This window comes from Carcharodon carcharias, chromosome 19 (genome assembly GCF_017639515.1).
Source record: "Carcharodon carcharias isolate sCarCar2 chromosome 19, sCarCar2.pri, whole genome shotgun sequence".
Taxonomy (NCBI): domain Eukaryota; kingdom Metazoa; phylum Chordata; class Chondrichthyes; order Lamniformes; family Lamnidae; genus Carcharodon; species Carcharodon carcharias.
The window spans coordinates 55,636,343-55,662,597 of record NC_054485.1 but is presented as its reverse complement, the minus strand read 5'-3'; the positions used below and the strand labels follow the sequence as shown (position 1 = coordinate 55,662,597).

The following is a 26,255-nucleotide window of genomic DNA, read 5'->3' as shown; positions in this document are numbered from 1 at the left end:
TTTCAGCTCAGGAGAGTCTTCACTTTTAAAATGGTACTGCACTAATCAAGATTTCCTGTGCTAATCAAGATTTTTCAGAGACCTACCATAGTTGCTGACTCTTCTATTTCTACTTCTACTCTACTTCTCCGAATCTTAAGAAAAACCGTTAAAATGATTATTAAGGCCATTTAGTTGATATGCTGTCACTGGAGGATTGAACTTAGTAGCCAATTTTTTCTTTTTTTTCCACCTTGCAGTCGCCACATGTTATGGCACCAATGCTGGATGCAGGTTGCAGTGTGTGTCAAGGCACGCTCTGAAAGATGAACTCTCTCCCAGTACTGTCTAGTTACGGCACCTTGTTTAGAAGCTTTTTTAAGCCTTTTTTAAAGTTTGCTCACCCTTCCTCGATCGCTGCTTGGTTCTTTGGATCTGCTTTTTGATCAGGATTCTCAACAAACTGCCATGTGCTATGCTGGAGTCCTTTTCAAGCTTCATAGTTGACTTCTCAGCCTCCAGGTGTATTATGGATTTTTTCTGACAATTTTCAGCTGTTTCATTGAAGTCTTCTGTTTTGGTGTGTTTATTCAGGTCATGCTGCACGTTTTTCAGTTTTTATTTTTGGTGGCAAATGGAATTCAACCTGGAAAAGTGTGAGGTAATTCACTTGGGGAGAGCTAACAAGGCAAAGGATTACACTATGAACGGTTGAACACTGGAAAGTACTGAAGACCTTGGTGTGCATTTCCACAGATCTCTGAAAGTAGCAGGGCAGATAGGTAAGGTGGTTAAGAAGGCATATGGGATACTTGTCTTTATTAGCCGAGGTATAGAATACAAGAGCAGGGAGGTTATGCTGGAACTGTATAAAATACTGGTTTGGCCACAACTGGAGTACTGCATGCAGTTCTGGTCACCACATTATAGGAAGGATGTGATTGCATTGGAGAGGGTGCAGAGGAAACTTACCAGGATGCTGCCTGGGCTGGAGGTTCTGAGCTATGAGGAAAGATTGGATAGGCTAGGGTTGCTTTCCTTGGAGCAGCAAAGGTTGAGGGGGGACCTGATAGAGATGTATAAGATTATGAGGGGCATAGATAGGGTGGATAGGAAGGCACTTTTTCCATCAGTAGAGGGGTCAATAACCAGGGGGCATAGACTTAAGGTAAGAGGTGTGAGGCTAAGAAGGGAGTTGAGGAGAAATTTTTTCACCCAGAGGGTGGTGGGAATCTGGAACTCACTGACAGAAAGGGTGGTCGAGTCAGAAACTCTCGTAACATTTAAGTAGTATTTAGATATTCACTTGCATTGCAATAGCCTCCAGGGTTATGGGCCAAGCACTGGAAAATGGGATTAGTGTAGTCAGATCTTTGTTGACTGGCGCGGACATGATAGGCTGAATGGCCTCCTCCTGTGCCGTAAATGTCTATAAGTCTATGAGATTTTGGTGTCCTTCACCTGCTATCACCATTTTGTATGTAGTTGTGGTTGTATAAGGAAGAGATTCAGAGGCATAGAGTCTGAATAGTAACTATTTATGGTAGAACAGAGCGGTTAGGAAATAGAGGTAGTTTAAGTAAGTTATATTTATATTTTTGAGAGTTAGGAATTAGTTTTAGCTTTAAAGCTTACGTTTGACTTGTATTTCTGTATTTGTGTATTAAGGAAGTCAAATTGAGTTTTAGTTTCACTTTAAAAGGTGCTTGCATTTCTAATGAGAGTTTTATGACTGTAAGTTAAGTAAATAAGAGTAATAAAAAGTGCTTTTGCCTAGCATTGGGGTCCAGCAAGGCAGGTCCCTCCAATAGATACACTCAGAAAGCTAGAAACAGCAGTTTGATTCTGGAAGCTGTTTCAATTCAGTTTTGAAAACAGCTACCAAACAGAAGCCACCTAGAAGGGACAGGGAGCCAGTCCTAAGCTAAAATTGGTTAAAAGTGGCTGCCAGAGAGAGACTGGAGCAAAAGAGACAGATAGCAAGTCCCAAGCTAAAAAAAATACAAAATCCAGGGGTGTGCCATAGGAGAACGTCCCAAGCAGACCTTCTAGTCAAAGGAAGGACGGAAACCTGGAAAAGGTCCTGTTAAGTGAAGTTAAGAGTGAGGGACAGAAAGAAAGGCTCCAAGTTTCAGATTTAAAGAGACAAAAGCTGCAGAAAGCAGATTTAAAGCAAGAACAGCTTGCAAGAAGCAAGAAGTTTCAATGAGACAGCTGAACATCTGTAACTTTTTGCTATGGGCATGTGAAGCAGTGGTGTACTGTTAATGGCTGAGTCAATGAGAGAAAGTGCATGGAAGACAGCTTGAATGCATGTGGTGATCCAGGAAAGGAACATCAGAAGGAGAGTTCGAAACCCTGGGGGTGAACACTTGTGGAAGGCGTCTAAGAGAAAGTGTCGATTTGGGAGAAAATGCCAAGGCGAAGTCTTGCAGAGTGGAGTTTGGAAATCCTTGTGTGAAAGACGGAGTGCAGTGAGATCGGTTGGCTCACGGTGTAACAAGCGTCTGGGGGGAGTTGAGAAGAGATCCATGGCATCTGGTTGAGGTGGCATCTGTCACTTGGTTTCAGAGTGTGGTGTGTCTGGCTACAGGGGGCCTATTGGTTTACATGGACTGTGTACTTACTGTGAACATTAGAGTATAAGATAGCTTTGTAACTTGAGTTATCCTTACAAATCTGTATATATCTGTAAAAGGTATACTTGTGGGTGAAGGAATATTGTGATATAGTTCATCTTTTCTTGTTTAATAAATGCTTTATGCTTTTGTTAAAAGTTCATTAGCTGACTCCAGTGACCCTGTTCCATAGCCCTTCTCTACATATCTAAACAAACAAATAAAAGTTAGGATCTATCAAGCTGGGATCAGGCTTGTCCAGTGGTAATCTCAGCTGGGGATCATAACACCACATTAACTTTTTTCAGCCCTGAACACCCTAATACTACAGGCAGCACAGGTCACAGGTCTTGATTTTTGAAGTGTGTGGGGATTTTGCGGCTAATCCAAAATGACGCCAGGATCAGGAAGTCCCACCCCCACTTCCAACAGATCCTATTTTCACCAGCCGGGGAAAGGGATGGGACATAACTCATATACGGGGGAAGCCTGAACCCAGCAGGGTTAAGCAGGCCCCATTATCATTGGAGCAAGTGCCTTAGCCTGCAATGATTCAAACCTCCCAGGCTATGTCTGCAAATGTTCTTCAATATAAACACATCACAGAGTCATCTGAAATTGTGCCAAGGACCTGTAAAATTTAAGGCATCCACAACTCACATCTTTAGAGTAATGTAGGTCTGTCTAACCATGCTGCAGAGCACAATGGAAAATACAGCATTCCAAGTGTTCTATCAGGCAGCCCTCATTGGCAACGACTGGAAACATAGCAGCCACCATGAACTGAAGCTGTAGAGACGTTGAACTCCAATCCACAAGATCTATCTTATCTGGATTCACTATGTTGTGATCAGATTGAGATGGCTATTATACAGAATTTCAACAGCCTCACTGCTATGCAGAAGTTTGTTCTTGAACAGATCTTCAGCTAAAACAAGGAACTACTCAACAGCACTAAAGTGAAAAGAGTTAGCACATATGATGGAGATCTCTTTCAGGATGATACTTTATGGGGAGAATCAGGAGTGGGTGTGAGTGAGCACAGAGACAATCGCCGCTTGCGATTGGCTGCACGCTGCCAGTGTCACATGAGCTGGGACATGTTCATGAATTTTGATTAAAAAATTTATTTAATTCATGAAGCTTTCATGAAACCTCATTCCACCCTTGCATGAGGTTTCATGAAAAATGCGAAGGCTGCCTGGGCTCTTCACCTGCCTGCCAACCTGAAGGTTGGACAGGCAGCTTTCTCAATAGGGTTAATTAGTTCAATAATGGCCTTAACAGGCCTTTGACAGTTCGGGAGGAGTGCAGCAACTCCAATGTGCACCCGCTGAACGGAAGATCAGAATGACGTGCGGTGACATCGGGGCACATGCTCAACGTCACCACACGTCATTTTAGATTCTGGCCTATATGGATTTTCCCATCATGTTAGTCAACTGACTACAGATGTAGGCTTGAGGACACAGGCCCAGAAAGTCACCACATCAATCGCTGCTGTATGTGCATTTGCAAGGGCATCTTATGATCCAAAAGAATGAGGTATTGACCTCCAATGCTTCCATCTCTACTCATGCACATTGGCACTTAGCAGCCACCTATCTTATTTTCTTCATCCATTGCGGAAACATTTAAAAGATTATGGTTAGGAAGTTGAAGGCATAAACCATGAACGTTCACTAGGGGAAGCATGAGGGCAAAACACATGAAATACGACTGGATTATACACTGTGGGGAAGAAATTAATTCACGAAGGCTCTGGTGGTTTATGTGGGGGCAGGCAGTACCGTAGGCTGTTACGCGCAGAGTCCACATAATGTTCTTCATTAATATCATTGAAGAATGTTGTACAGATCACATGGGTAGTGTCCCGTTGTGCTGCCTGCCCCAGGGAGTCAATGTAGTCTCCATAAGAGTGGTGTTTTTTGAACAAATTCCTCCCTCTGTAAGTTTTAAAAGAAGTTGCATTGATTACATTTCTCATGCCCATCCATTCCTTTTGACATGTGAAACATAAAGGTTTTTGTGGGGAAATAATGTTTCAGGACAAATCCAACCCAGCTAATTACAGCCACATCAGTCTACTCTTGATCATCAGTGAAGTGATGGAATGGGTCATCAACAATGCTGTCAAGTGGCCCTTGCTTAGCAAAAACCGGCTCGCTGGCACTGAATTTGGGTTCTGCCAAGTCCTGGCCTTATTACAGCCCTAGTTCAAACATGGACAAAAGAGCTGAACTCTTGAGGTGAGGTGAAATTGACTGCCCTTGACATCAAGGCAGCATTTGACTGAGTATGGCATCAAGGAGGCCTAGCAAATCTGGAGTCAATGGGAATCAGGGAGAAAACTCTCCACTGGCTGGAGTCATACCTAACACAAAGGAAGATGGTTGTGGCTGTTAAAGGTCAATCATCGCAGCTCCAGGACATCACTGCAGGATAGTATCCTAGGCCCAATCATCTTCAGCTGCTTCATCAATGACCTTCCTTCCATTATAAGGTCAGAAGTGAGAATGTTCGCTGATGATTGCACAATGTTCAGCACCATTCGCAACTCCTCAGATACTGATATCATAAGCCAGTTAGCTTGATGTTGTTGTGGGGAAGGTGTTAGAATCAATCATTAAGAAAGTTAGAGCTGGTCACTTAGGAAAACTCAAGGTAATCAGAAAGAGTCAGCTTAGTTTTGTGAAAGGGAAATCATGTTTAACCAACTTACTGGAGCTCTTTGAAGGAGTAACAAGCGCTGTGGATAAAGGGGAGCCCGTAGATGCATGGAGCAGTGTATGTAGCCTCCATGCACCTACCTCCATTAAAGGTGTGGAATGCACAATTAAATGTTCCAGAATAACTCAGGGACCAAGGTAGAGGCCATACAGGTTCTTGGATACAGCACTGGAGTTCGTGTTGGGAATGTCCAGAGAAGGCAGGATGTCCTGTACCCTCAGCGAGGGGAGAAAGCCCATTTCTCTCCTGCAAATACCAGTGCTGCTCCGCCTGGCTTCTCTTCCTTCTTCAGACCAATGGGAGCCCCTAAAAATGTGCCCATGGACTAGCACCCACCTTTTTCCTGGTGACTCCCACAAGGTATCCAATTAAGTTGAACAGCACAGCACTCCTGAGTCACAACGGCAGAGATGAAGGACATTTGGCCCATCAAGAACAACCCATGCCAACTCTTCTGTAAAATATATCTCACCACTCTCAGTGAAGTCGTCAGAGAATTTCTAGACTAAATGTTGATAGAGTGTGAAGTCTAGACAAAGCATCTCAGAAAGTCTCCCAATGTGCCTCAAAAGTCGTCTTTAAACCTCTATCAGTAAGTGAACAGTGAAAGCTGAGCATGGCTTTAAGTAGCATTCAAAATGCTGGACAACAATTTATTTACTCCTGTTCAGCTGGTCGCTAAGGTCATTAGTTGAAGCACTAGCCATCAAATACTGTGCAGCCTCTTTAATGAGCACCAGCAGGTATCTTAATTGTCAATCAGACCCTTAAATATTCTACAGGCAGTTATTCCTAGCTGGGGCTTTAACTTCTTTACCATTAGCTAAAATGTCATTGCAGTTCAAAATACCACCTTGGCCACATCAGGCACACTTTAGTATTCTAAAGTATTCAGACAAGTTCACCACATGGGCCTATTATATTCTTTCAGATGATTCACTGACTGAGCTGATAACTGTGCAGCGATTTCCTGTCTCACAGTAAGCTTCCTCTTCTTGCTTTGCCTTTTGATGGTTTAATTCTTTATTGTCAGGCTCCTTTGCAAGCATAGCAGATGCAGGCATGGAAAACAACTCTAACAAAAAACAATTGAATGTGAAATTTGTTTATAGCTAACAGACTACCTTCAGTACTGGTGTTTAATACTGGATCATATTTCTATTCAGTTCAATGTAACATCTTCTTAAGGATGAATGATTTGATGCTCATATACGATACACTAATTTACACTCATCAAAAAATGCTGCTGAAAATTTCATTACAGTGTTCAAGTAAACATTTGAGGCAAGTATCAAAGTAGAAGTATCGCTGCACCAAATATTTTGTTTTTTTATTGCTAAGGCACTTCACATGCCCTCACAAATTGTGAACAGCCAAGTGGTAGGTTTGGTTTGCTCATGAATGTTGGCGATACAGATGAACACAGAAATGGAAGAATGTCACAACAGTCAAAACATCATATAAATGATTTATCCTTGGCCAGCAGCTTATTTCACAGTATGGCAGCATAGTAATTGTTATATGAATTTTACCAGCCCTCTGGAGGCAGGCAGGCAGGGTGGTAACATAGTGGCAGGAGTCATCGGGAAGGAAGCCCAACATGTACCCACCACCACAGGGTATTATCCAAGCCAGGAATGGCAGTAACTTGGCCACCTGCCAACCAGAGGCGGGCAGCCAATTAAAACAATTAATTGGCCTACTGATGACCATTTTAAGACCCTGTCAGGATTTTGTGTGGCTCAAAACACCGCCCCCTCCCCACCCCCCCGTCAAGTGGTGAACCGCCATCTATATCAAGGCAGGCTTCCTAGGAGTAGCGGGGGGGAGAGGTGGTGTGGAAACCTTCCCTTCCCAGAGGCTCCATGGCCCATGGAGAGGCCCACTGGCAGCAATACCCACACCCCACAGCCCCAATGCTGCCAATGGAGGGTTTACCCTTCCAATTTCCAGGACATGCCTTCCTTGCCCCAGCACATTAATAAAAATCATGTTTCTGCGAGGACGCCTTAATAGAGTTGTGCTTTCCTTCCCTTTGCAGCCTTAGCAGTGACCAGCTCTATTGGTGGCACTGCCGATGTTGATGCTGCAGCTGTGTCAGCCTATTATTTAGTTGGCAGCTTGTAGACTCAGGTGACAGTCCTGGAAGCCTCTTAAATTGGCTGCTGCCGTTAATATTGCCAAATCCAGTCATGATTGGTTTGGACAATTAAACAACTAACTCCAGAGAAGGAGGCTCCACAAATATCTCCATCCTCGATGATGGGGAAGTCCAGCAAAAGACAAGGCTGAAGCATTTGCAAGCATTAGTCAGAACTGCAGAGTGGGTGATCAATCTCAGTCTCAATCTCCTCATGTGGTCCTCAGCATCACAGATGTCCGTCTTCAACCAAGTCAATTCACTCCACTTGATATCAAGAAACTGCTGAAGGCCCTGAATACTGCAAAGCCTATGGACCCTGACAACGTCTCGGCTTGGTACTGAAGATTTGTGTTCCAGAACTAGATGTACCTTGGCCAAGCTTTTCAGGTTCAGCTACAACACTAGCTTCTGTTCGACAATGTGGAAAATTCCCCAGGGGTGTACTGCTCACAGATGCTATCAGACCTGCTGAGTTTTTCCAGGTATTTTTGTTTTTGTTCTAGATTTCCAGCATCCACAGTATTTTGCTTTTATCTAACCAATTAACACTTTATTAGTCTACTCTCAATCATCAGCAAAGTGATGTAAGTGTCGTTGACAGTGCTATCAAGCATCATCTACTCAACAATAACTTGCTCACCAACGCTCAGTTCGGGTTCTGCCAGGGCCATTCAGCTCCAGACTGCATTGCGGTCTTGGTCCAAATATGGATAAAAAAGCTGAACCCCAGAGATGAGGTGGGAGTGACTGCTCTTGACATCAAGGCAGAATTTGACTGGGTGGCATCAAGGAGCCCTAGAAAAATTGAAAAAGAAGGCAGCTCACCACAATCTTCTTAAGGGTAATTAAGGATGAGCAACAAATGCTGGCCTTGCCTCCAATGCCTACATCCCATGAAAGAAAGAGAGCCTGTAAAAAGTTTGTGGGTAGCTGTAAACTGAGTGCCTTTCCTTTACTGCTGACTACTACAAAATCGGACCAATGCATCTGTTTTATACCAATCCTCTTATCCTTATGAAGAGTACAATCTCAAAAACAACAATACAAGGAGCTTTTCTTGCAATTAATAAAAATAAGGAGATAATCATGACTCGCCAAATTACTGTATAGCTAATTGCTCTGCCTGTTCGCATCTGAATGCCTCAGTCTTCACCACTAATATCGCTTGTGCTGTGTAAGCAAGGAACATATTTAAATATGCACATTATATTGATTTGAAATTGGCTGAGATCGACAAGCAACACCTGCTGATGACAGTAAGTGCTGATGTCTCCAGTCCTCACATCAGCAGCTGGAGGTTTGTGACAGGTTCAGTGTATTATAGGACTGCAGAAAATCAAGATTCCAATGTGTAAGTAACTTTTTTTAAAAAAGTAATGAGCCATATGTTTTCTTGATCATATTTAGCAATTTGTGAAACATATGAACTAAAGAATTTTAGCCAAGCATTGCAATTTTCATACTGAACAACTGCAATAAGAACTCTCAATTTTACCTCCTCGATTTGAATAACATCTGTTGCACTGTTTTTATTACAAAGTTTTGTTATTTTGGATTCTTGCGTTTGGTATAAATTCAGAAAAGGAGTTTAAGTAGATAAAAAAAAAATAAAAAGTGACATTTATTGGTAATTGACCTTGCAAATAAGAGTAATTGCCAGAGGACAACACAATGTTATTATCACTTCACCTATAGTGATTTAAAATATATAACTGTCGATGTATGACAAACATACTATGGTGGTGCTCCAGATTACTGTATATAATTTCAGAGAGATCTTCTGTTGCCTTTTCGTGCATGGTTCACTTTAAAAGTAAAAGGTCCCGATTTGAATGGGGGTGGGGGAGAGAATGGTTCTGATTATCCCCGAAGCAGGTGGCAAGCCCAAGGAACGCAGGATGTAGAGGTTAGGCTAACCTTAATTATTGGACTTCATGATTATAAATTTTCTTGATGGTCTGCCTGAACCCAACCACATTTACCACCTGGATCTGATGGAAGGTTATCTATGTGAAATGTTGGACAGGATTTTTCAGTCCTGAAATGGAAAGGTCACATGGCACAAAGTCCTGTCCACCCTGATTGAGCACCCGAGATCAGAGCTTGCACAATTTTTACTGGGTCAGGTGGGCTTCAAAAGCCCTCTGTAATCCCACCATGTGAGCAAAGGTGGATACAGTAACACAGTAGGGGCAGAAGGCCAGGAAACTTCCAGAAAGTTAAGTTAAAGGAGTTTTAGGAGCTTAAGGTTGGCATTAGAGGCAACTTAACATTGAGGAAATTCAGTAAGGGCAAGTGGTTGAGCCGGGGGGGGTGGGGGGGGTGACTCTATTAGAATGGACAAATTTCAGCCAGTCATCAATTTTACTCAGAAAGCCTGGGAGGTTGACATCTGCATTTTTAAGTGCCGACAAGTGAGGCTCAAACCTGTTGTAAGGGATCATCGGAACACATGAAAAAAAATGCCGGCTGAGACGGAATTCTGAGGTGAGTAACTCACCTCCTGACTCCCCAAAGATCATCCATCATGGTCTACGGTCCATGATGGAATAGTCTCCACTTGCCTGGATGAGATCAGCTCTAACAATGCAAAAAACTCAAAAGCATCCAGGACAAATCTTGCTACCCCTTCTCCCCCACCCCCCCATCTCAAGTGTCTGACTTTATAAATTCAGACGGTCTGCAGACTTGACAATTCTTTCAGATGTCATTTGGTCACATTTGGAGGAGTGGTAGGCACTGTTGGTTTTAGGCAACCTTTGTTGATTTGGAGTTGGAGTTGTAGTCTGTGTTTCTGGTACTTGGTTGTCTTTTTCTGATATGCTTTTTCTGCTCCTTGGAGTTAAACTTCTCTTTGTCAACTCCTCATCTGCTCTGCTCAAGGACCACTGGCATTCTTTCTGGAGAGAGTGTTCATTTATGATACAAACCTGTTTTTCTTTTTCTGTGTGATCCACCCTGATCTTTGTGGGAGTTGAAGGTGTCTCTCACTGTCTTTTGGATGTTCCTCATCAGCGGATTCAACTTGCAGTTTACTTTTATCAAAGACTGTGGCCAGAATCTTCAGGTCAGGCCCCGTTCGCCGACGCATAAAATGATGCACGGTGACACCGGACATGTGCCCCATCGTCACCGCCCATCATTCCTATTTTCAGCTAAGCGGGCATACACCAGAGTGCGCTACGCGCCCACCGAACTGTCAAAAGCCTATTAAGGCCATTTAAAAACTAATTAAGAGGCGTAACAGAGCTGCCCGTTCAACCTTAAGGTTGGCGAGCAGGCAAAGAGCCCAGGCAGCCTTCGCATTTATCATGAAACATCACCCACGGGCGGGATGAGGTTTCATGAAGGAATTATAAATCAAATACATTTTTCATTAAAACGCATTGACATGTCCCAGCTCATGTGACATTGTCACGTAAGGGGGCATGTCTGAAATGTTTTTCTTTATTTAAATTTTGAAAAATGAAATTAAACTCCCTGAGGCAGCTCTGTGCCTCAGGGAGATTTCTGCGCTCTTTCGCGTGCATGCACGGAAGAGCACTAGCCCCGACTCAGCCTACTGCCCCCTGCTGCCCTCATCAGGAACGTTCAGAGTTTCCGGGTTCACATCACACTGGGCGGGCCTTAATTGACCCGCCCACGTAAAATGGCGGATCATGGGTGGCGATCGGCTGTGCGCCCATCCGCACTCGGACAGCACCCCCCCCCACCCCCCAACCCCGACGGGGAGAAAATTCTCCCCCATGTTTTTTCTTGTGTCTCTGTGTCTCACTGAGGTGCACCATGACAAGTTAATGGTCGCTGGTTCCTTCCTCAAACATCGCTTTGCAGCTTTGCACATAGATTGATAGCTGCGGTGCCATGGTGTTTATAGATAGTACAACAGCAACTGCTGGAGCCTAGAGTTGAGTCTCATTCTTCTGTTACTGGTCATTTTTCTGCTGGTCATTTTGCTGTGTGTCTTCCACTCGAGGTACAGTGGTAATTAACTGAAGGTTTGGCTGGTCTGACCAAAGAGAAGCTTCTGCCACCTGCAAAATAATTGGGCAAACTGGCTCTGTGAAGAGTAAAAAAAATCAGAGCTGAAATCCTAGTCAAGAATCTCTTGACTCGTGGGCCTTTTGGGAATTGCTGTTCCATGTTGTTGACAGAGGTTGTCTTGAAGTCTTCTGCCATTTTAAGGTTAAGGGCAACCAAGGTAAGTCTGCTCAAGAGAGAAAACGATTGGTTTTGGATGACGTACATGACTTCGAATATCTGCTTGCTCTCACACCTTAGTGGTTCAAGGATTACACCTGTGACTGGTAGGTCAGATTCCTCCAGGGCTGTAGAGAGGTGTGTCTGTTACTCATAATCAGAAGTCTCTCAGCCACAGTTTCTTATCCAAGAGGACAATAATACTGGCTCCTGTGTCCAATTTGAAGTTGGTGAGGTGACCGCTTATGGAGATATCCACATCTCAAAAAAAGAATTCAGGACCCTTGACTTCACGCAAGTAGCACAGATGGATCTCTTCCTGCTGTGGTACTTCAATCTCATGGATTGTCTTGGGATTTTCTGCCCATCTGAATGTCTTAGCTTTGCATAGCTTTCTGCAGGCGGTTGCAGTTGAAACACTGTACTGAGATTGCTGGACATTGTTCTTGCCTCAGAGGTTGTTTGGCTCCACAGCGCTGACATGCTCACCTACCCTCTTGTGGCCAGTTTGGCTAGTGCCTTCTTTGGCCTGAAGTCTCTCTGGGTGGGATTTTTCCCACCTGTCCACGGCCACGATCTTCCGATCCCGCTGCAAGTCAATAGGCTTCTGGCTGGGGCGCCGCCTCGCCCATGGCGGGTCCCACTCGTGAGGAGGCCAGAAAATCTCGGCCTCTGTCCTTTTGTTGCTTTACGAGCTGGGCAGTAGGGATTGCTCTGTACCATGGCTAGCTTTAGCCAGGTAAAATGGATCAGTGCTACTGGCAGACTTCAGACTGTCTGACTATTTGGGTGGCCTTTTATAAAGCCACATCTTCCTTGGCTTGTAATATGTCAGAAAGGGCATTGTCAGCCATGCCGACCACAAATTTGTCTCTTATGAGTTCTGACTTAAGTCACAGCCTTCAACCAAACTGTATAATTTGTTTATAAAAGCGCCAATCAGGTCTCCAGGCTGTTGGACACATTGCCTTGCAATAATATCATCAGCTATCGGACTTCCTGAATAAAGTAGTGCATTCACTTCTTCACCTTCTGTCTCTTCATCTAATTCTGAAGCTATCACGTATCTTAAGAATCTTTTTTCACCAAAGTCCCCAATTTTGTTTGGTCTGGTCCTTGGATGAGCAAAATTGGTCAGGTAATGTTGATTTGTTGCCCATGGTGGCTTTTCAGTTCAGGTGAGCACAGCTTTAAATGCTGTACAGGTTTTAAAGATGATGCCGCAGTAACCGTTTTTCAGAGTCATCCTGCGTTTGTTGCATCATGGCAGGCTTCTGTAGCGATGGCAGTCCCAAACTCTTTGGGCTGAATTTTCTGGCTGACATGCGGGTGGTGGAACCCGCACGTCAGTACTTAAAATGTTGCGCACTGACATCGCGCGAGCGTCCCGTCATCACACAGCAACGCAAAGTTTAGGTCGGCAAGTGCTATGCAGCGCAACACGCACCCACCATTAATTAAAGGCCTTGCTAAGGCCATTAAGTCAGCAATTGTCGACGAATTTGAGGAGCCCGTGCGAACCAGGCAGGTAAGTGAGCGTTTAAATAACCTCATCCACTGGCGGGATGAGGTTTGATATTGGATTTTAAAAAGTTTAATTAAGTTTTTGTGTACTTTATTAACATGTCCCATCTCATGTGACATTTTCACATGAGGGGGACATGTTAATGATTTTTTTATTTTTCAACTTTCACCACCTTTCAGTGCGCTCTTTTGCGTGCACGCGAAAGACTGCACTCTCGCAGTTGGGGAATTCCCCCCGCCTGCACAGGAAGCACATAGCGCTTCCCATCGGGTGTCATGCTGGGCAGACCTTAATTGGCAAACCCACGTAAAATGGCAGCGGGGCCCATTTCGGCGGTGGCAATCTGCTGCCTGCCCATGGCCGAATCGGTCAGGCCCGCCTGCCCATCAAGGGCAAAATTCAACCCTTTGTCTTTAGTTTTGTGCAGCGATTTACTCAATGGACTATTCTGGGCCTTCTCTGCGATATCAGAAGATTTTTGTGTGTTTTGCATTGGATTCCCAGCTTTGGCGGGGGCTTTTGAATTTTCCGTTTCATTTTTTTCTCTTTACAATTAGCTCAGCTGTCACGTGGTATGGCGCCAATTTTGAACTTGGGCTGGCCACAGTGCTTTCGGAAATGGACTGCCCTGACTTTTTTATACAGCAAAGAAGCTTTTTAAACTGATCCTGGCTTAGAACTGAATTTTTTGCTCACCCCTGCTGGGTCCTTTGACTCTGCGCTCTGTGGGCATTCACAATGGACTGCAACAAGACTTTTTTGGGAGTCCTCAGCTGCACAGTGGAATTTATTCTCTGCTTTCTGCTCCAAATCTGCAATGGAGCTTCTTTTAGGCAATCTCCCTGTGTCTTCACTTCAGGTGATTTCGGTGAGGTCAGAATGTTGCTCCTTTTAATTTTTCAGGTTTTGAATTCAAGCTTCAGCTTCTCTGAGGTTCTATGTTTTCCCATTAGCTGCCACCATGTTGAATGTTGTATGTTTCAGTCAGTCTCACAAAGAGGTTCTGAATCTTGAATGGTCAAACAGTAAATGTTTATTGATAACACATAACTATGTACAAATATACAGGGTGTAGCCCAAGCTGAGCTTAACTCCATGCTTGCTTCAACACAAGTCTCTGTCCAGTCCACAACTGACTCTACCCTCAGGTCATGTGTCTCTTTACATTACAATATGGGCGGTACTTTGTCTCAGTCCCACCTTAACTCTTGCTATGCCAGATATCTTCACATAAGAAATAAGAACAGAAGTAGACCATTCAGCCCCTCGAGCCTGCTTCACCATTCCATATCATGGATGATCTTGCGTTTTGATTTCCACATTCCCATCCAACCCCCGATAACCTTTGATTCCCTTGCCTAACAAAAATCTATCTACCTCTGCCTTAAAAATATTCAATGACCCCACCTCCACCGCCTTCTGAGACAGAGAGTTCTAAAATTGCACAACCATCATAGAGAAAAAAAAACACTCAATCCAGATATCAATCTAGTCGCCTCTGAACCGCCTCCAATGAACAAAGAACAAAGAAAAGTACAACACAGGAACAGGTCCTTCAGCCCTCCAAGCCTGCGCCAATCATATTGACTGTCAAACTAAAACGTTTGCACTTTCAGGGTCCTTATCCCTCTATTCCCATCCTATTAATGTGTTTGTCAAGCTGCCTCTTAAACACCACTATTGTACCTGCATCCACCAACTCCTCTGGCAGAGAATTCCAGACACTCATTACCCTCTGCGTAAAAAACTTTCCCCGCACATCTCCTCTAAAGTTTTCTCCTCTCACCTTAAATCTATGTTCCCTAGTAATTGACTCTTCCATGCTGGGAAAAAGCTTCTATCAACTCTGTCCATGCCACTCATAATTTTGTAAACTTCTATCAAGTCTTCCCTCAATCTCTGTCACTCTAGTGAAAACAATCTGAGTTTCTCCAACCTCTCCTCATAGCTAATAACCTCCAGACCAGGTAGCATCCTGGTAAACCTCCTTTGCACCCTCTCCAATGCCTCCATATCCTTCTGGTAATGTGGCGACCAGAATTGCACCCAATATTCCAAGTGTTTCCTCACCAAGGTTCTATACAGCTACAGCATGACTTCCCAGCTTTTATACGCAATACCCCTGCCGATGAAGGCAAGCATACCATATGCCTTCCTGACTTCTTTATCCACCTGCGTTTCCACTTTGTGACCTGTGGAACCGTACACCCAGATCCCTCTGCCCATCGATGCACTTAAGGGTTCTGCCATTTACTGTATAATTCCTACCTGTTTTAGATATTCCAAAATGCATCACCTCACATTTGTCCGGATTAAACTCCATCTGCCATTTCTCCACCCAAGTCTCCAACCAATCTATATCCTGTTGGATCCTTTGACAATCCTCTTCACTATCTGCAACTCTTCCAACCTTAGTGTCATCTGCAAACTTACTAATTAGCCCAATTACACTTTCCTCCAAATCATTTACGTATACTACAAACAGCCAAGGTCCCAGCACTGATCCCTGCGGAACACTAGTCACAGCTCTCCATTCAGAAAAGCACCCTTCTGCTGCTACCCTCTGTCTTCTATGACCAATTCTGTATCCATCTTGCCAGCTCACCTCTGAACCCATGTGACTTTACCTTCTGTACCAGTCTGCAATGAGGGACCTTGTCAAAGGCCTTACTGAAAGCCATGTAGATAACATCCACTACCCTTCCATCATCGATTATCTTTGTCACTTCCTCAAAAAACTTGATCAAATTAGTGAGACACGACCTCCCCTTCACAAAACCACGCTGCCTCTCACTAATACGCCCATTGCTTCCAAATGGTAGTAAATCCTGTTACGAAGAATCTTCTCCAATAATTTCCTTACCACTGACGGAAGGCTCACGGGCCTGTAATTTCCTGGATCATCCCTACTACCCTTCTTAAACAATGGAACAACACTGGTCACTCTCCAGTCCTCTGGGACCTCACCCGTAGCCAGTGAGGATAGAAAGATTTCTGTCAATGCCCCAGCAATCTCCTCCCTTGCCTTCCTCAGTACTCTGGGGTAGATCCCTTCCAATGCATTCACATCCTTCCTTAAATAAGGAGACCAAAACTGCACACAGCATTCAAGGTGCAGTCTCACCAATGCCCTGTATAATTGAAGCATAACATCCTTATTTTTATGTTCAATCCCTCTCATAATGGATAGCATTCCATTAGCCTTCTTACTTACTTTCTATACCTGCATAATAACTTTTTGTGACTCATGTACTAGAACACCTAGATGCCTCAGCACCTCAGAATTATGCAGCCATTCTCCAATTAAGTAATACTCTGCTTTTTTGTTCTTCCTGCCAAAGTGAACAACTTCACATTTTCTCATGTTAAACTCCATTTGCCAGATCTGCACCCACTCATTCAACTTATCTATATCCATCTGCAACCTCTTCACAACATGCTTTCCTACCTACCTTTGTGTCATCTGCAAATTTAACTACCATGTCTTTGCTCCCTTCATCCAAGTTATTGATGTAAATCGTAAAAAGATCGATTTATGCATACTCCCTGCTTTCTGCCAGTTAGCCAATCTTCTTTCCATGCTAATATGTTACCCCCCATACCATGCACTTTTATTTTCCATAATAACCTTTGATCTGGCACTTTATCGAATGCCTTCTGGAAATTCAAGTACAGTATGTCTACAGGCTCCCCTTTATCCACCGCACATGTTACTCCTTCAAAAAACTCCAATAAATTCATTAAACACGGTTTTCCTTTCAAAAAACCATGCTGACCTTATCCAATTGCCTTGAGCTCTTCTAAGTGTCCAGCTATAACCTCCTTAATGATCAATTCTAACAACTTCCCCACGACAAAAGTCAAGCTAACTGGCCTATAGTTTCCTGTTTTCTGCCTTCCTCCCTTCTTGAATAGAAGGGTTATATTTGCTGCTTTCCAGTCTGATGGAACCTTTCTAGAATCTAGTGAATTTTGAAAAATTAACAGCAGCGCATCAAAACCTCATTAGCCACCTCTTTTAAGACTCCAGCATATAGTCTATCGGGACCCGGAGACCTGCCAGTCCGCAGCTGCATCAATTTGCTCAGTACCATTTTCCTAGTGAGTTCAATTTCACCAAGGTCCTCTCTCCCTTACACCTCCTGATTTGCAGTTATTACTGGGACATTTTTTGTATCCTCTATAGTGAACACAAAAGCAAAATATTTGTTCATTCCTCTGCCATTTCCTTATTTGCTATTAACTCCCCACTGTTACTCTCTAGAGGGCCAACACTCACTTTACTTACTCTTTTCCTTTTTAAAAACCTGTAGAAACTCTTGCCATCCATTTTTACATTTCTAGCTAGCTTCCTCTCATGCTCTAATTTCTTTCTCCTGGTTAGCCTTTTAGTCATTCTCAGCCATTCTTTATATTCTGACCAATCATTGCTCCTGCCACTCACCTTTGCAAGTTGTATGCTTTTTCCTTAAGTGTGATGCTTTCCTTAACTTCTTTAGTTAACCATGGGTGGTGGGTCCTCTCCTTGAATTTTTCTTTATAATAGGAATGTACTTATTTTGAATACACTGAAATATCCCCTTAAATGTCAGCCACTGCTTCTGGTAATGTTGGCAGAAATGTGAGGTTATGCACCTTGACAGGAAGAATAGAGGAGCGGAATATTATTTAAATGGAGAAAGACTGCAGAAAGCTACAGCACAGAGGGATTTGGGTGTCCTTGCGGATGATCACAAAAATCTGGCATACACTTTCAGCAGGTAATAGGGCACGCAAATGGAATGTTGGCCTTTATTTCAAAGGGAATTGAGTATAAAAATAGGGAAGTCTTGCTAAAACTATACAAGGCGCTAGATAGATCACACCAAGAATACTGTGAACAGTTTTGGTCCCCTTAAATGATATACTGGCATTGGAAGCAATCCAGCATAGATTCACTAGGTTGATCCTGGGTATGGAGGGATTTTCTTATGAGGAGAGGTTGAGTAGGTTAGGCCTGTACTCATTAGAGTTTAAAAGAATGACAGGCGGCCTTATTAAAGTATATAGGGTAGAATCTTCTGCTTGTCGAATGGGCCGGTCAGAAGTGGGCTCGGCGCTACCTGTGCAGGCAGGAGGGAGAGTCGGGGCCTGCGCATGCACGCGAAAGAGCTCAGAGGTGACTCAGGGAGATTAAGGTTAAATGGAGAATTTTTAATTAAGAAAGTTAAAGATCATTTACACATGTCCCCCGATGTGACAGGGTGTCATATGAGTTGGGACATGTTTATGAAGTGAGCAAACTTTATTTATTAATTTAATAAAACCTTCATAAAATCTCATCCTGCCCGTGAATGAGGTTTTACGAAAAACACGAAGGCTGCTTGGGCTCCTCGCCTGCCCGCCAATCTTAAGGTTGTTCGGCAGCGTTGAGAATTAGTTTAATTGGTTTATTAATGGCCTTGACAGGCCTTTGACAGTTCGGCAGGTTCGCAGCCACCTCCGGCACATGCCTGCTGAACGAAAGGTCAAAATGACGCACGGTGATGTCGGGATGCACGCTCGACGTCACCGACGTCATTTTATACGTCGGCGTGCAAGACCCACCCCTGTACGCCAAAGTGAAAATTCTCCCCATAAGATTCTTAGGGGGCTTGATACGGTAGATGCTGAGAGATTGTTTCCCCTTGTAGGAGAGTCTAGGACCAGAGGGCATAATCTCAGAGTAAGGGGTGGCCCATGTAAGGCAGATGTGAGGAGGAATTTCGTCTCTCAGAGGGTAGTGAATCTATAGAATTCTTTACCGCAGAGAGCTGTAGAGGTTGGGTCGTTAAGTATATTCAAGGCTGAGATAGACAAATTTTTAATCAGTAAGGGAATCAAGGGTTATGGGGAAAAGGCAGGAAAGAAGTTGAGGATTATCAGATCAGCCATGATCTCATTGGATGATGGGACAAGCTCGATGGGCTGAATGGTCCACTTCTGCTCCTACATCTTATGGTCTTATAGTAGCAATAGCAAGCAGAAATCAGAAGTACACAGCACAGCACAATGAGCCAAGGATCAAACACAATGCAATGATGCATATTGCAGGACTGTATAGAACACAGAGGATGGAGGATTTCATTTCCTCCAAGAACACTGAAGGCATCAAATAAAGTTTTTTTTATTGCAATTCCTGTCCCATTCAGCTTTGTTCAGTACAGTTCAACATTATTGTGGACAGAACATATATGAATTATAAAGACAGAAGGTATAGAAAGGCCAAGATTATTGCTGAGATTCCAGAGCTAATAGTTGATAGCTTCAGAAAAGGGCATCAAAAAAATAAGTAAAGATTCTAGCAGGGTGGGTAGCAATTCCACTAACTTCAATACACTGTCTTCCATATCCTATGCACAGCAATATCCAAGGTGCCTGAAAATGCCAAATTAGGGCGTTGGTCTTGGTCAACCCTTATCCCTTCACTGATTTACTTAGGGAATTAAGTACTTTTTAAGGTGTTGTCAAATCAATGTTCAACAAGGACTGCATCTGTCAACTGGGATAGATGCAACGGATCCCTTGGTACTATTTAAATAAAGGTAGGGGAGGTCTCTTGTTTTAACCAACAATTATCCCCCAACAAATATAACTAAAACAAACGATTTGGTCAGTTATTTAACTGCTATTTGTGAGCCCTTGCTATCCATAAATTGGTTTTCATGTTTGCATACAAGTCAAAAGCAAGTACATTTTAAAAGTTCTTCATTGGCTATGAAGGGCTTTGAGACATCTGAAGAATATGAAATACACTGCATAAATGAAAGCTTTTCCTTTCTTTAAGCAAAAAGGCTGACTATCAGTTTCAGGTATCTCACACCACTATACTTGTCTGAGTAAGAATTTCGGGCTCGGCACAATGCTGAACTCTACTTCCGCCGTCTTCATCTCCGGGCTTACTTCTTTGGGCAGGAGTCCTCTCCCCGTTCAACGGATCCTTTTACCCATCTCCAATATTCTCCCGCCACCTGGACCTCTCCCTTTGGGTTCTTACCTTCTCTTGATCTTTTCATTGAGAACTGTCAGCGCGACATTAATCGTCTCAATTTCTCTTCCCCTCTCATCCATTCTAATCTGTCTCTCTCTGAACTTACTGCACTCCGTTCTCTCAGGTCCAACCCCAACATTGTCATCAAACCCGCTGACAAGGGTGGTGCTGTTGTTGTCTGGCGCACTGACCTCTACCTCGCAGAGGCTGAGCATCAACTTGCAGACACTTCCTCCTACCTCTCCCTGGACCATGACTCCACCACTGAACATCAAGCCATTGTTTCCAGGACTGTCACTGACCTCATCTCCTCTGGAGATCTTCCTCCCACAGCTTCCAACCTGATAGTCGCCCAACCTCGGACGGCCCGCTTCTACCTCCTACCCAAAATCCACAAAAAGAACTGTCCCAGTAGACCGATCGTGTCAGCTAGCTCCTGCCCCACGGAACTCATTTCTCGTTATCTTGGACTCCCTTCTCTCTCCCCTTGTCCAGTCCCTTCCCACCTACATCTGTGATTCCTCTGACACCTTACGTCACATCGACAATTTCCAGTTCCCTGGCCCCAACCGCTTCCTCTTCACCATGGACATGCAATCCCTCTACACCTCCATCCCCACCAGGATGGTCTGAGGGCCCTTAGCTTCTTCCTTGAACAGAGGCCCGAACAATCCCCATCCACCACTACTCCCCTCCGTCTGGCTGAACTTGTTCTCACACTGAACAATTTCTCCTTAAACTCCTCTCACTTCCTCCAAATAAAAGGTGTGGCTATGGGTACCCGCATGGGCCCCAGCTATGCCTGTCTCTTTATGGGGTATATGGAACATTCCTTGTTCCAGTCCTACTCTGGCCCCCTTCCACAACTTTTTCTCCGGTACATTGATGATTACTTCGGTGCCGCTTCATGCTCTCATCAGGACTTGGAAAAATTTATTAATTTTGCTTCCAATCTCCACCCCTCCATCATTTTCACATGGTCCATCTCTGACACTTCCCTTCCCTTCCTTGACCTCTCTGTCTCAATCTCTGATGATACACTGTCCACCAATATCCATTACAAGCCTATCGACTCCCACAGCTACCTCGACTACAGCTCCTCACACCCCACTTCCTGTAAGGACTCCATCTCATTCTCTCAGTTCCTTCACCTCCGTCGCATCTGTTCTGATGATGCTACCTTCAAAAACAGTTCCTCTGACATGTCCTTCTTCCTTAACCGAGGTTTTCCACCCACGGTCGTTGACAGGGCCTTCAACCGTGTCCGGCCCATCTCGCGCGCATCCGCCCTCAAGCCTTCTCCTCCCTCCCAAAAACATGATAGGGTCCCCCTTGTCCTCACTTATCACCCCACCAGCCTCCGCATTCAAAGGATCATCCTCCGCCATTTCTGCCAACTCCAGCACGATGGCACCACCAAACACATCTTCCCTTCACACCCCACCCCCCGGCGGCATTCCGTAGGGATCATTCCCTCCGGGACACCCTGGTCCACTCCTCCATCACCCCCTACTCCTCAACCCCCACCTATGGCACCTCCCCATGCCCACGCAAAAGATGCAACACCTGCCCCTTCACTTCCTCTCTCCTCACCGTCCAAGTGCCCAAACACTCCTTTCAAGTGAAGCAGCATTTCACTTGCATTTCCCCCAACTTAGTCTACTGCATTCGTTGCTCCCAATGTGGTCTCCTCTACATTGGAGAGACCAAACATAAACTGGGTGACCGCTGTGCAGAACACCTGCGGTCTATCCGCAAGAATGACCCAAACTTCCCTGTCGCTTGCCATTTTAACACTCCAACCTGCTCTCTTGCCCACATGTCTGTCCTTGGCTTGCTGAATTGTTCCAGTGAAGCTGAACGCAAACTGGAGGAACAGCACCTCATCTTCCGACTAGGCACTTTACAGCCTTCTGGACTGAATATTGAATTCAACAGCTTTAGATCTTGAATTCCCTCCTCCATCCCCACCCCCTTTCTGTTTCTTCCCCTTTCCTTTTGTTTTTTCCAATAATTTATATAGATTTTTCTTTTCCCACCTATCTCCATTATTTTTAAATCTTTTATGACCCCATCCCCACTAGAGCTGTACCTTGAGTGCCCTACCATCCATTCTTAATTAGCACATTCATTTAGATAATATCACCAACTTCAACACCTGTGTTCTTTTGTTCTTTTGTCTGTGACATCTTTTGATTATCTGCTGCTATCACTGCTTGCTTGTCCCTACAACCACACCATACCCCTGCACTTCTCTCCCCCCACCCAATCCCCCGCGCATCCCCCCACCAACCTTAAACCAGCTTATATTTCACCCCTCTCCTTGGATTCATCCAGTTCTGTTGAAGGGTTATGAGGACTCGAAACGTCAGCTCTTTTCTTCTCCACCAATGCTGCCAGACCTGCTGAGTTTTTCCAGGTAATTCTGTTTTTGTGTTGAGTAAGAATTGCCCAGCAATATATTGGCCATATGAGCAATTACATTACCTTGCAAAAGATGGGACCAAGATGCAGTTTTCTTGCACAGTTGCAAGCAAGTATCACACACACTTAACTTACCTTTACAACAATGGCAATCCAAGGCATTATCAACTGTCAGCTGCAATATGCATCATTGTATTGTGTTTGATTCTTGGTTGATTGTGCTGTGTACTTCTGGTGTCTGCTTGCTATATGCTACTGTTTCCTGCTATGTTGTGTAGTGCTGGCCCCTGTTCAGGTAACAAATGTCATTAAATTAAATTGTTAATCCAACTTTAGCTCCAAAGGTGATTCAAATGGGGCTTGAGGGATAGGAATGAGCTACTGACAATTCACACAGGCAGCTAAAATAATCTGTAACCATCTGAAAGGAATATTTTTGTACTGAAAAAAATTACCATCTGCAAATTTCAATGCAAGAAATTTCGGGAATAAGGCAGATGATCTAAGAACACAGAATGACACGTGGCTGAAAAAAATGGCAATGGCAGCTCGACATTTCTGGTTGTAAAATTTTCAGACGGGATAGAGGGATGAAAAAAGAAAGGTGGGGGTCACAATTTAATGGAAGAATCAATTATACCTGTGAACAGTGATAATATGAGCAAAGGATGATCAAATGAGCCTATATAGGTTAAACTGAAGAACAAAAAAAGGGCAATCACGTTACTGGGAGTGTGCTATAGAACCCTAAACAAAGAGAGGTAGAAAAGCAAATATATAGTCAAATCTCTGAAAAGTACAAAAATTAACAGGGCAATAATCAGGGGGGAATAACAACAACCCTCTTATTAACTGGAATAGAAGTAATGTAAGAGCAAAATTCTTATTTAGTTTTCTTTATTCTTTCATAGGATGTGGGCATTGCTGACAAGGCCAACATTTGTTGACCATCCCCAGTTGCCTTGAACAGAGTGGCTTGCTAGGCCATTTCAGAGGGCAGTTAAAAGTCAACCACATTGCTGTGGGTCTGAAGTCACATATAGCCCAGACCAGGTAAGGATGGCATTAGTGAACTAATAGAAGGCAGAGTTGGGATAAAGGGGGTATTTTCGGGATGGCAACCTGTAACTAGTGGAATGCCATAGGGATCAGTGCTGGGACCACAGTTATTTACAATGTATATTAATAACTTAGATGAGGGAAGATAATGTACTATAGCCAAGTTTGCAAATAACATAAAAATAGGTGGGAAGGCAATTGGTGAGGATGACACTAGGTGTCTACAGAGGGGTACACACAAGTTGAATGAGTGGACAAACACTTGGCAGATTAAATATAATGTGACAAAATGTTAGATTATGCAGGAAGAATAGAAGAGCTGAATATTATTTTAAAGGAGAAAGACTGCAGAAAGCTGCAGCACAGAGGGATTTGGGAGTCCTTGTGCATGAATCCCAAAAAGCTAACATACAAATTCAACAGATAATAGGGAAGGCAAATGGAATGTTGGCCTTTATTTCAAAGGGAATGGAGTATAAAAATAGGGAAGTCTTGCCTAAACTATACAAGGCACTAGTTAGACCACACCTAGAATACCGTGAACAATTTTGGTCCCCTTATCTAAGGAAAGATATACTGGGATTGGAGGCAGTCCAGAGAAGCTTCATTAGGTTGATCCCGGGTATTAAGGGATTTTCTTATGAGGAGAGGTTGAAAAGGTTGGACTTGTACTCATTGGAGTTTAGAAGAATGAGAGGCGACCTTATTGAAACATATAAGATTCTTAGGGGGCTTGACAGGGTAAATGCTGAGAGGCTGTTTCCTCTTGTGGGAGAGTCTGACACCAGAGGGCATAATCTCAGAATAAGGGGGCACCCATTTAAAACAGAGATGAGGAGGAATTTCTTCTCTCAGAGGGAACTCAATCTGTGGAATTCTTTACCGCAGAGTGCTAAAGGAATTAGTGAATGGCAGAGCAGACTTGATGGGCCAAATGGCCTACTTCTGCACCTACGTCTTATGATTTTATGGAACCAGATGGGTTTTTACCACAATGAATGATAGTTCTCATGGTCACCATTACTGAGACCAGCTTTATAATCAGTAATTGAATTTAAATTTCACCACCTGCATGATGGGATTTGAACCCATGTCCCCAGTGCATTAGCCTGGACCGCTGCACTACTAGTTAAGTGACATTACTGCTATGCCATGATCACCAAGAACATTTTTAGCTAGTACAACGTAAGCCAAAAAAAAGAGGTTGTGGGGGAGGGATTTTAGGGAATGAAGCTTGGCATTTAGAAGGGGTAACAGCTGGGGAGCAACTTGGTAGATGTGATCATTATTCACTTAGACTTAGGGTGGTCATGGAAAAGGACGAAGGTAGATCATGAATGAAAGTTCTCAACTGGGAAACGTTAATTTTACTAAGCTGATATGCCTACAATGGACTGGAAATAGCTATTTGAAGGCACATCAGTAGCAAATCAGTGGGAAGCTTATATCAAGGTGTCAATACTGCAGAAAAACTAGAAGAGTACAAGAAGTGTAGGGACAAGATTAAAAAGGAAATTAGGGAAGCAAAAAGAGGGCATGAAAAATATTGGCAAGTAAAATTCAGCAAAACACAAAGATTTTTTATAAATACATAAAAAACAAGGGCAAAAATTAAGGGAAGTGTAGGTCCCTTTAGGATCATAAGGGTAACCTGAGTGTGGAGACAGAGGACAATGGTATGGTTCTTAATTAATGGATTGCATCTGTTCTCACAGAAGATAGGGACAATACAGGCATTGCCATCAGGGAGGACCAGTAAGAAATATTAGATGAAATTAATTAGAGAGAGAGGAAGTATTAAGCAGTTTAACTTCTTTGAAAGTGGATAATTCCCAAGCTCAGATGAAATGTATCTGAGGCTGTTAAGGGAAGCAAGAGAAGAAATTTCAGAGGCCTTAAGAACCATTTTCCAATACTCTCTGGCTACAGGCTTGATGCCAGTGGATTGCAGGGCAACTAACTTCGTACCATTATTTAAAAAGGGAGAGATCAAGGGCAAGATCTTGTCCTTGTTAGGCAGGCTCGGCGGGGGCAGGCAGGGATGGCTGGGAAGCTGACCGCTGCCCGCGATCAGGCCAGAAGGTGATTTCACACTGGCAGGCCAATTAAAGCCTGCCCAGCATGAAAAGTGAGTGGCAGTGCTGTCTATGCGGGCAGCAGTGGGGGAGTGTGAGCAGGGGGAGTGCAAGCAGTGGGAGTGAGAGCAGGGTGAGCACGACCTTCACATATGTGCGTGAGTGCATGCTTCATAATCTCCCTGAAGCACAGAGCTGCCTCAGCAAGATAAAGAGTTATCAAAAAAGAATAAAGAAAATAAAAATGTAATGAAATATGTCCCCTCATGTGACTCCGTCACATGAGCGGGGACATGTTATTAACGAAGTTTTAAAATTTTATATTATTTTTATTTGCTTTAGGAAACCTCATCCCACCTGTGGATGAGGTTTCTTAAGAAGTACAAAGGCCGCTTGGCCTTTTCGCCTGCCAGCCAACCATAAAGTGCGCACCTGCTGAACGAAATATCACGTGACTGCGCATTGACGTCGGGACACTCGCCCTACGTCAACA

The 26,255-nt window shown here is 43.8% G+C and overlaps 1 protein-coding gene across 1 annotated transcript in view; it reads right to left on the bottom strand.

Moving 5' to 3' along the window:
- The window catches only part of adgrb2 (adhesion G protein-coupled receptor B2), a 1,120,188-nt gene that overhangs the window by 891,901 nt on the left and 202,032 nt on the right, over window positions 1-26,255 (bottom strand). Inside the window, exon 6 of the mRNA XM_041212905.1 lies at window positions 20,893-20,902. Within this exon, the coding sequence (XP_041068839.1) occupies window positions 20,893-20,902 (10 nt within the window). The remainder of the gene's footprint in view (window positions 1-20,892; window positions 20,903-26,255) is intronic.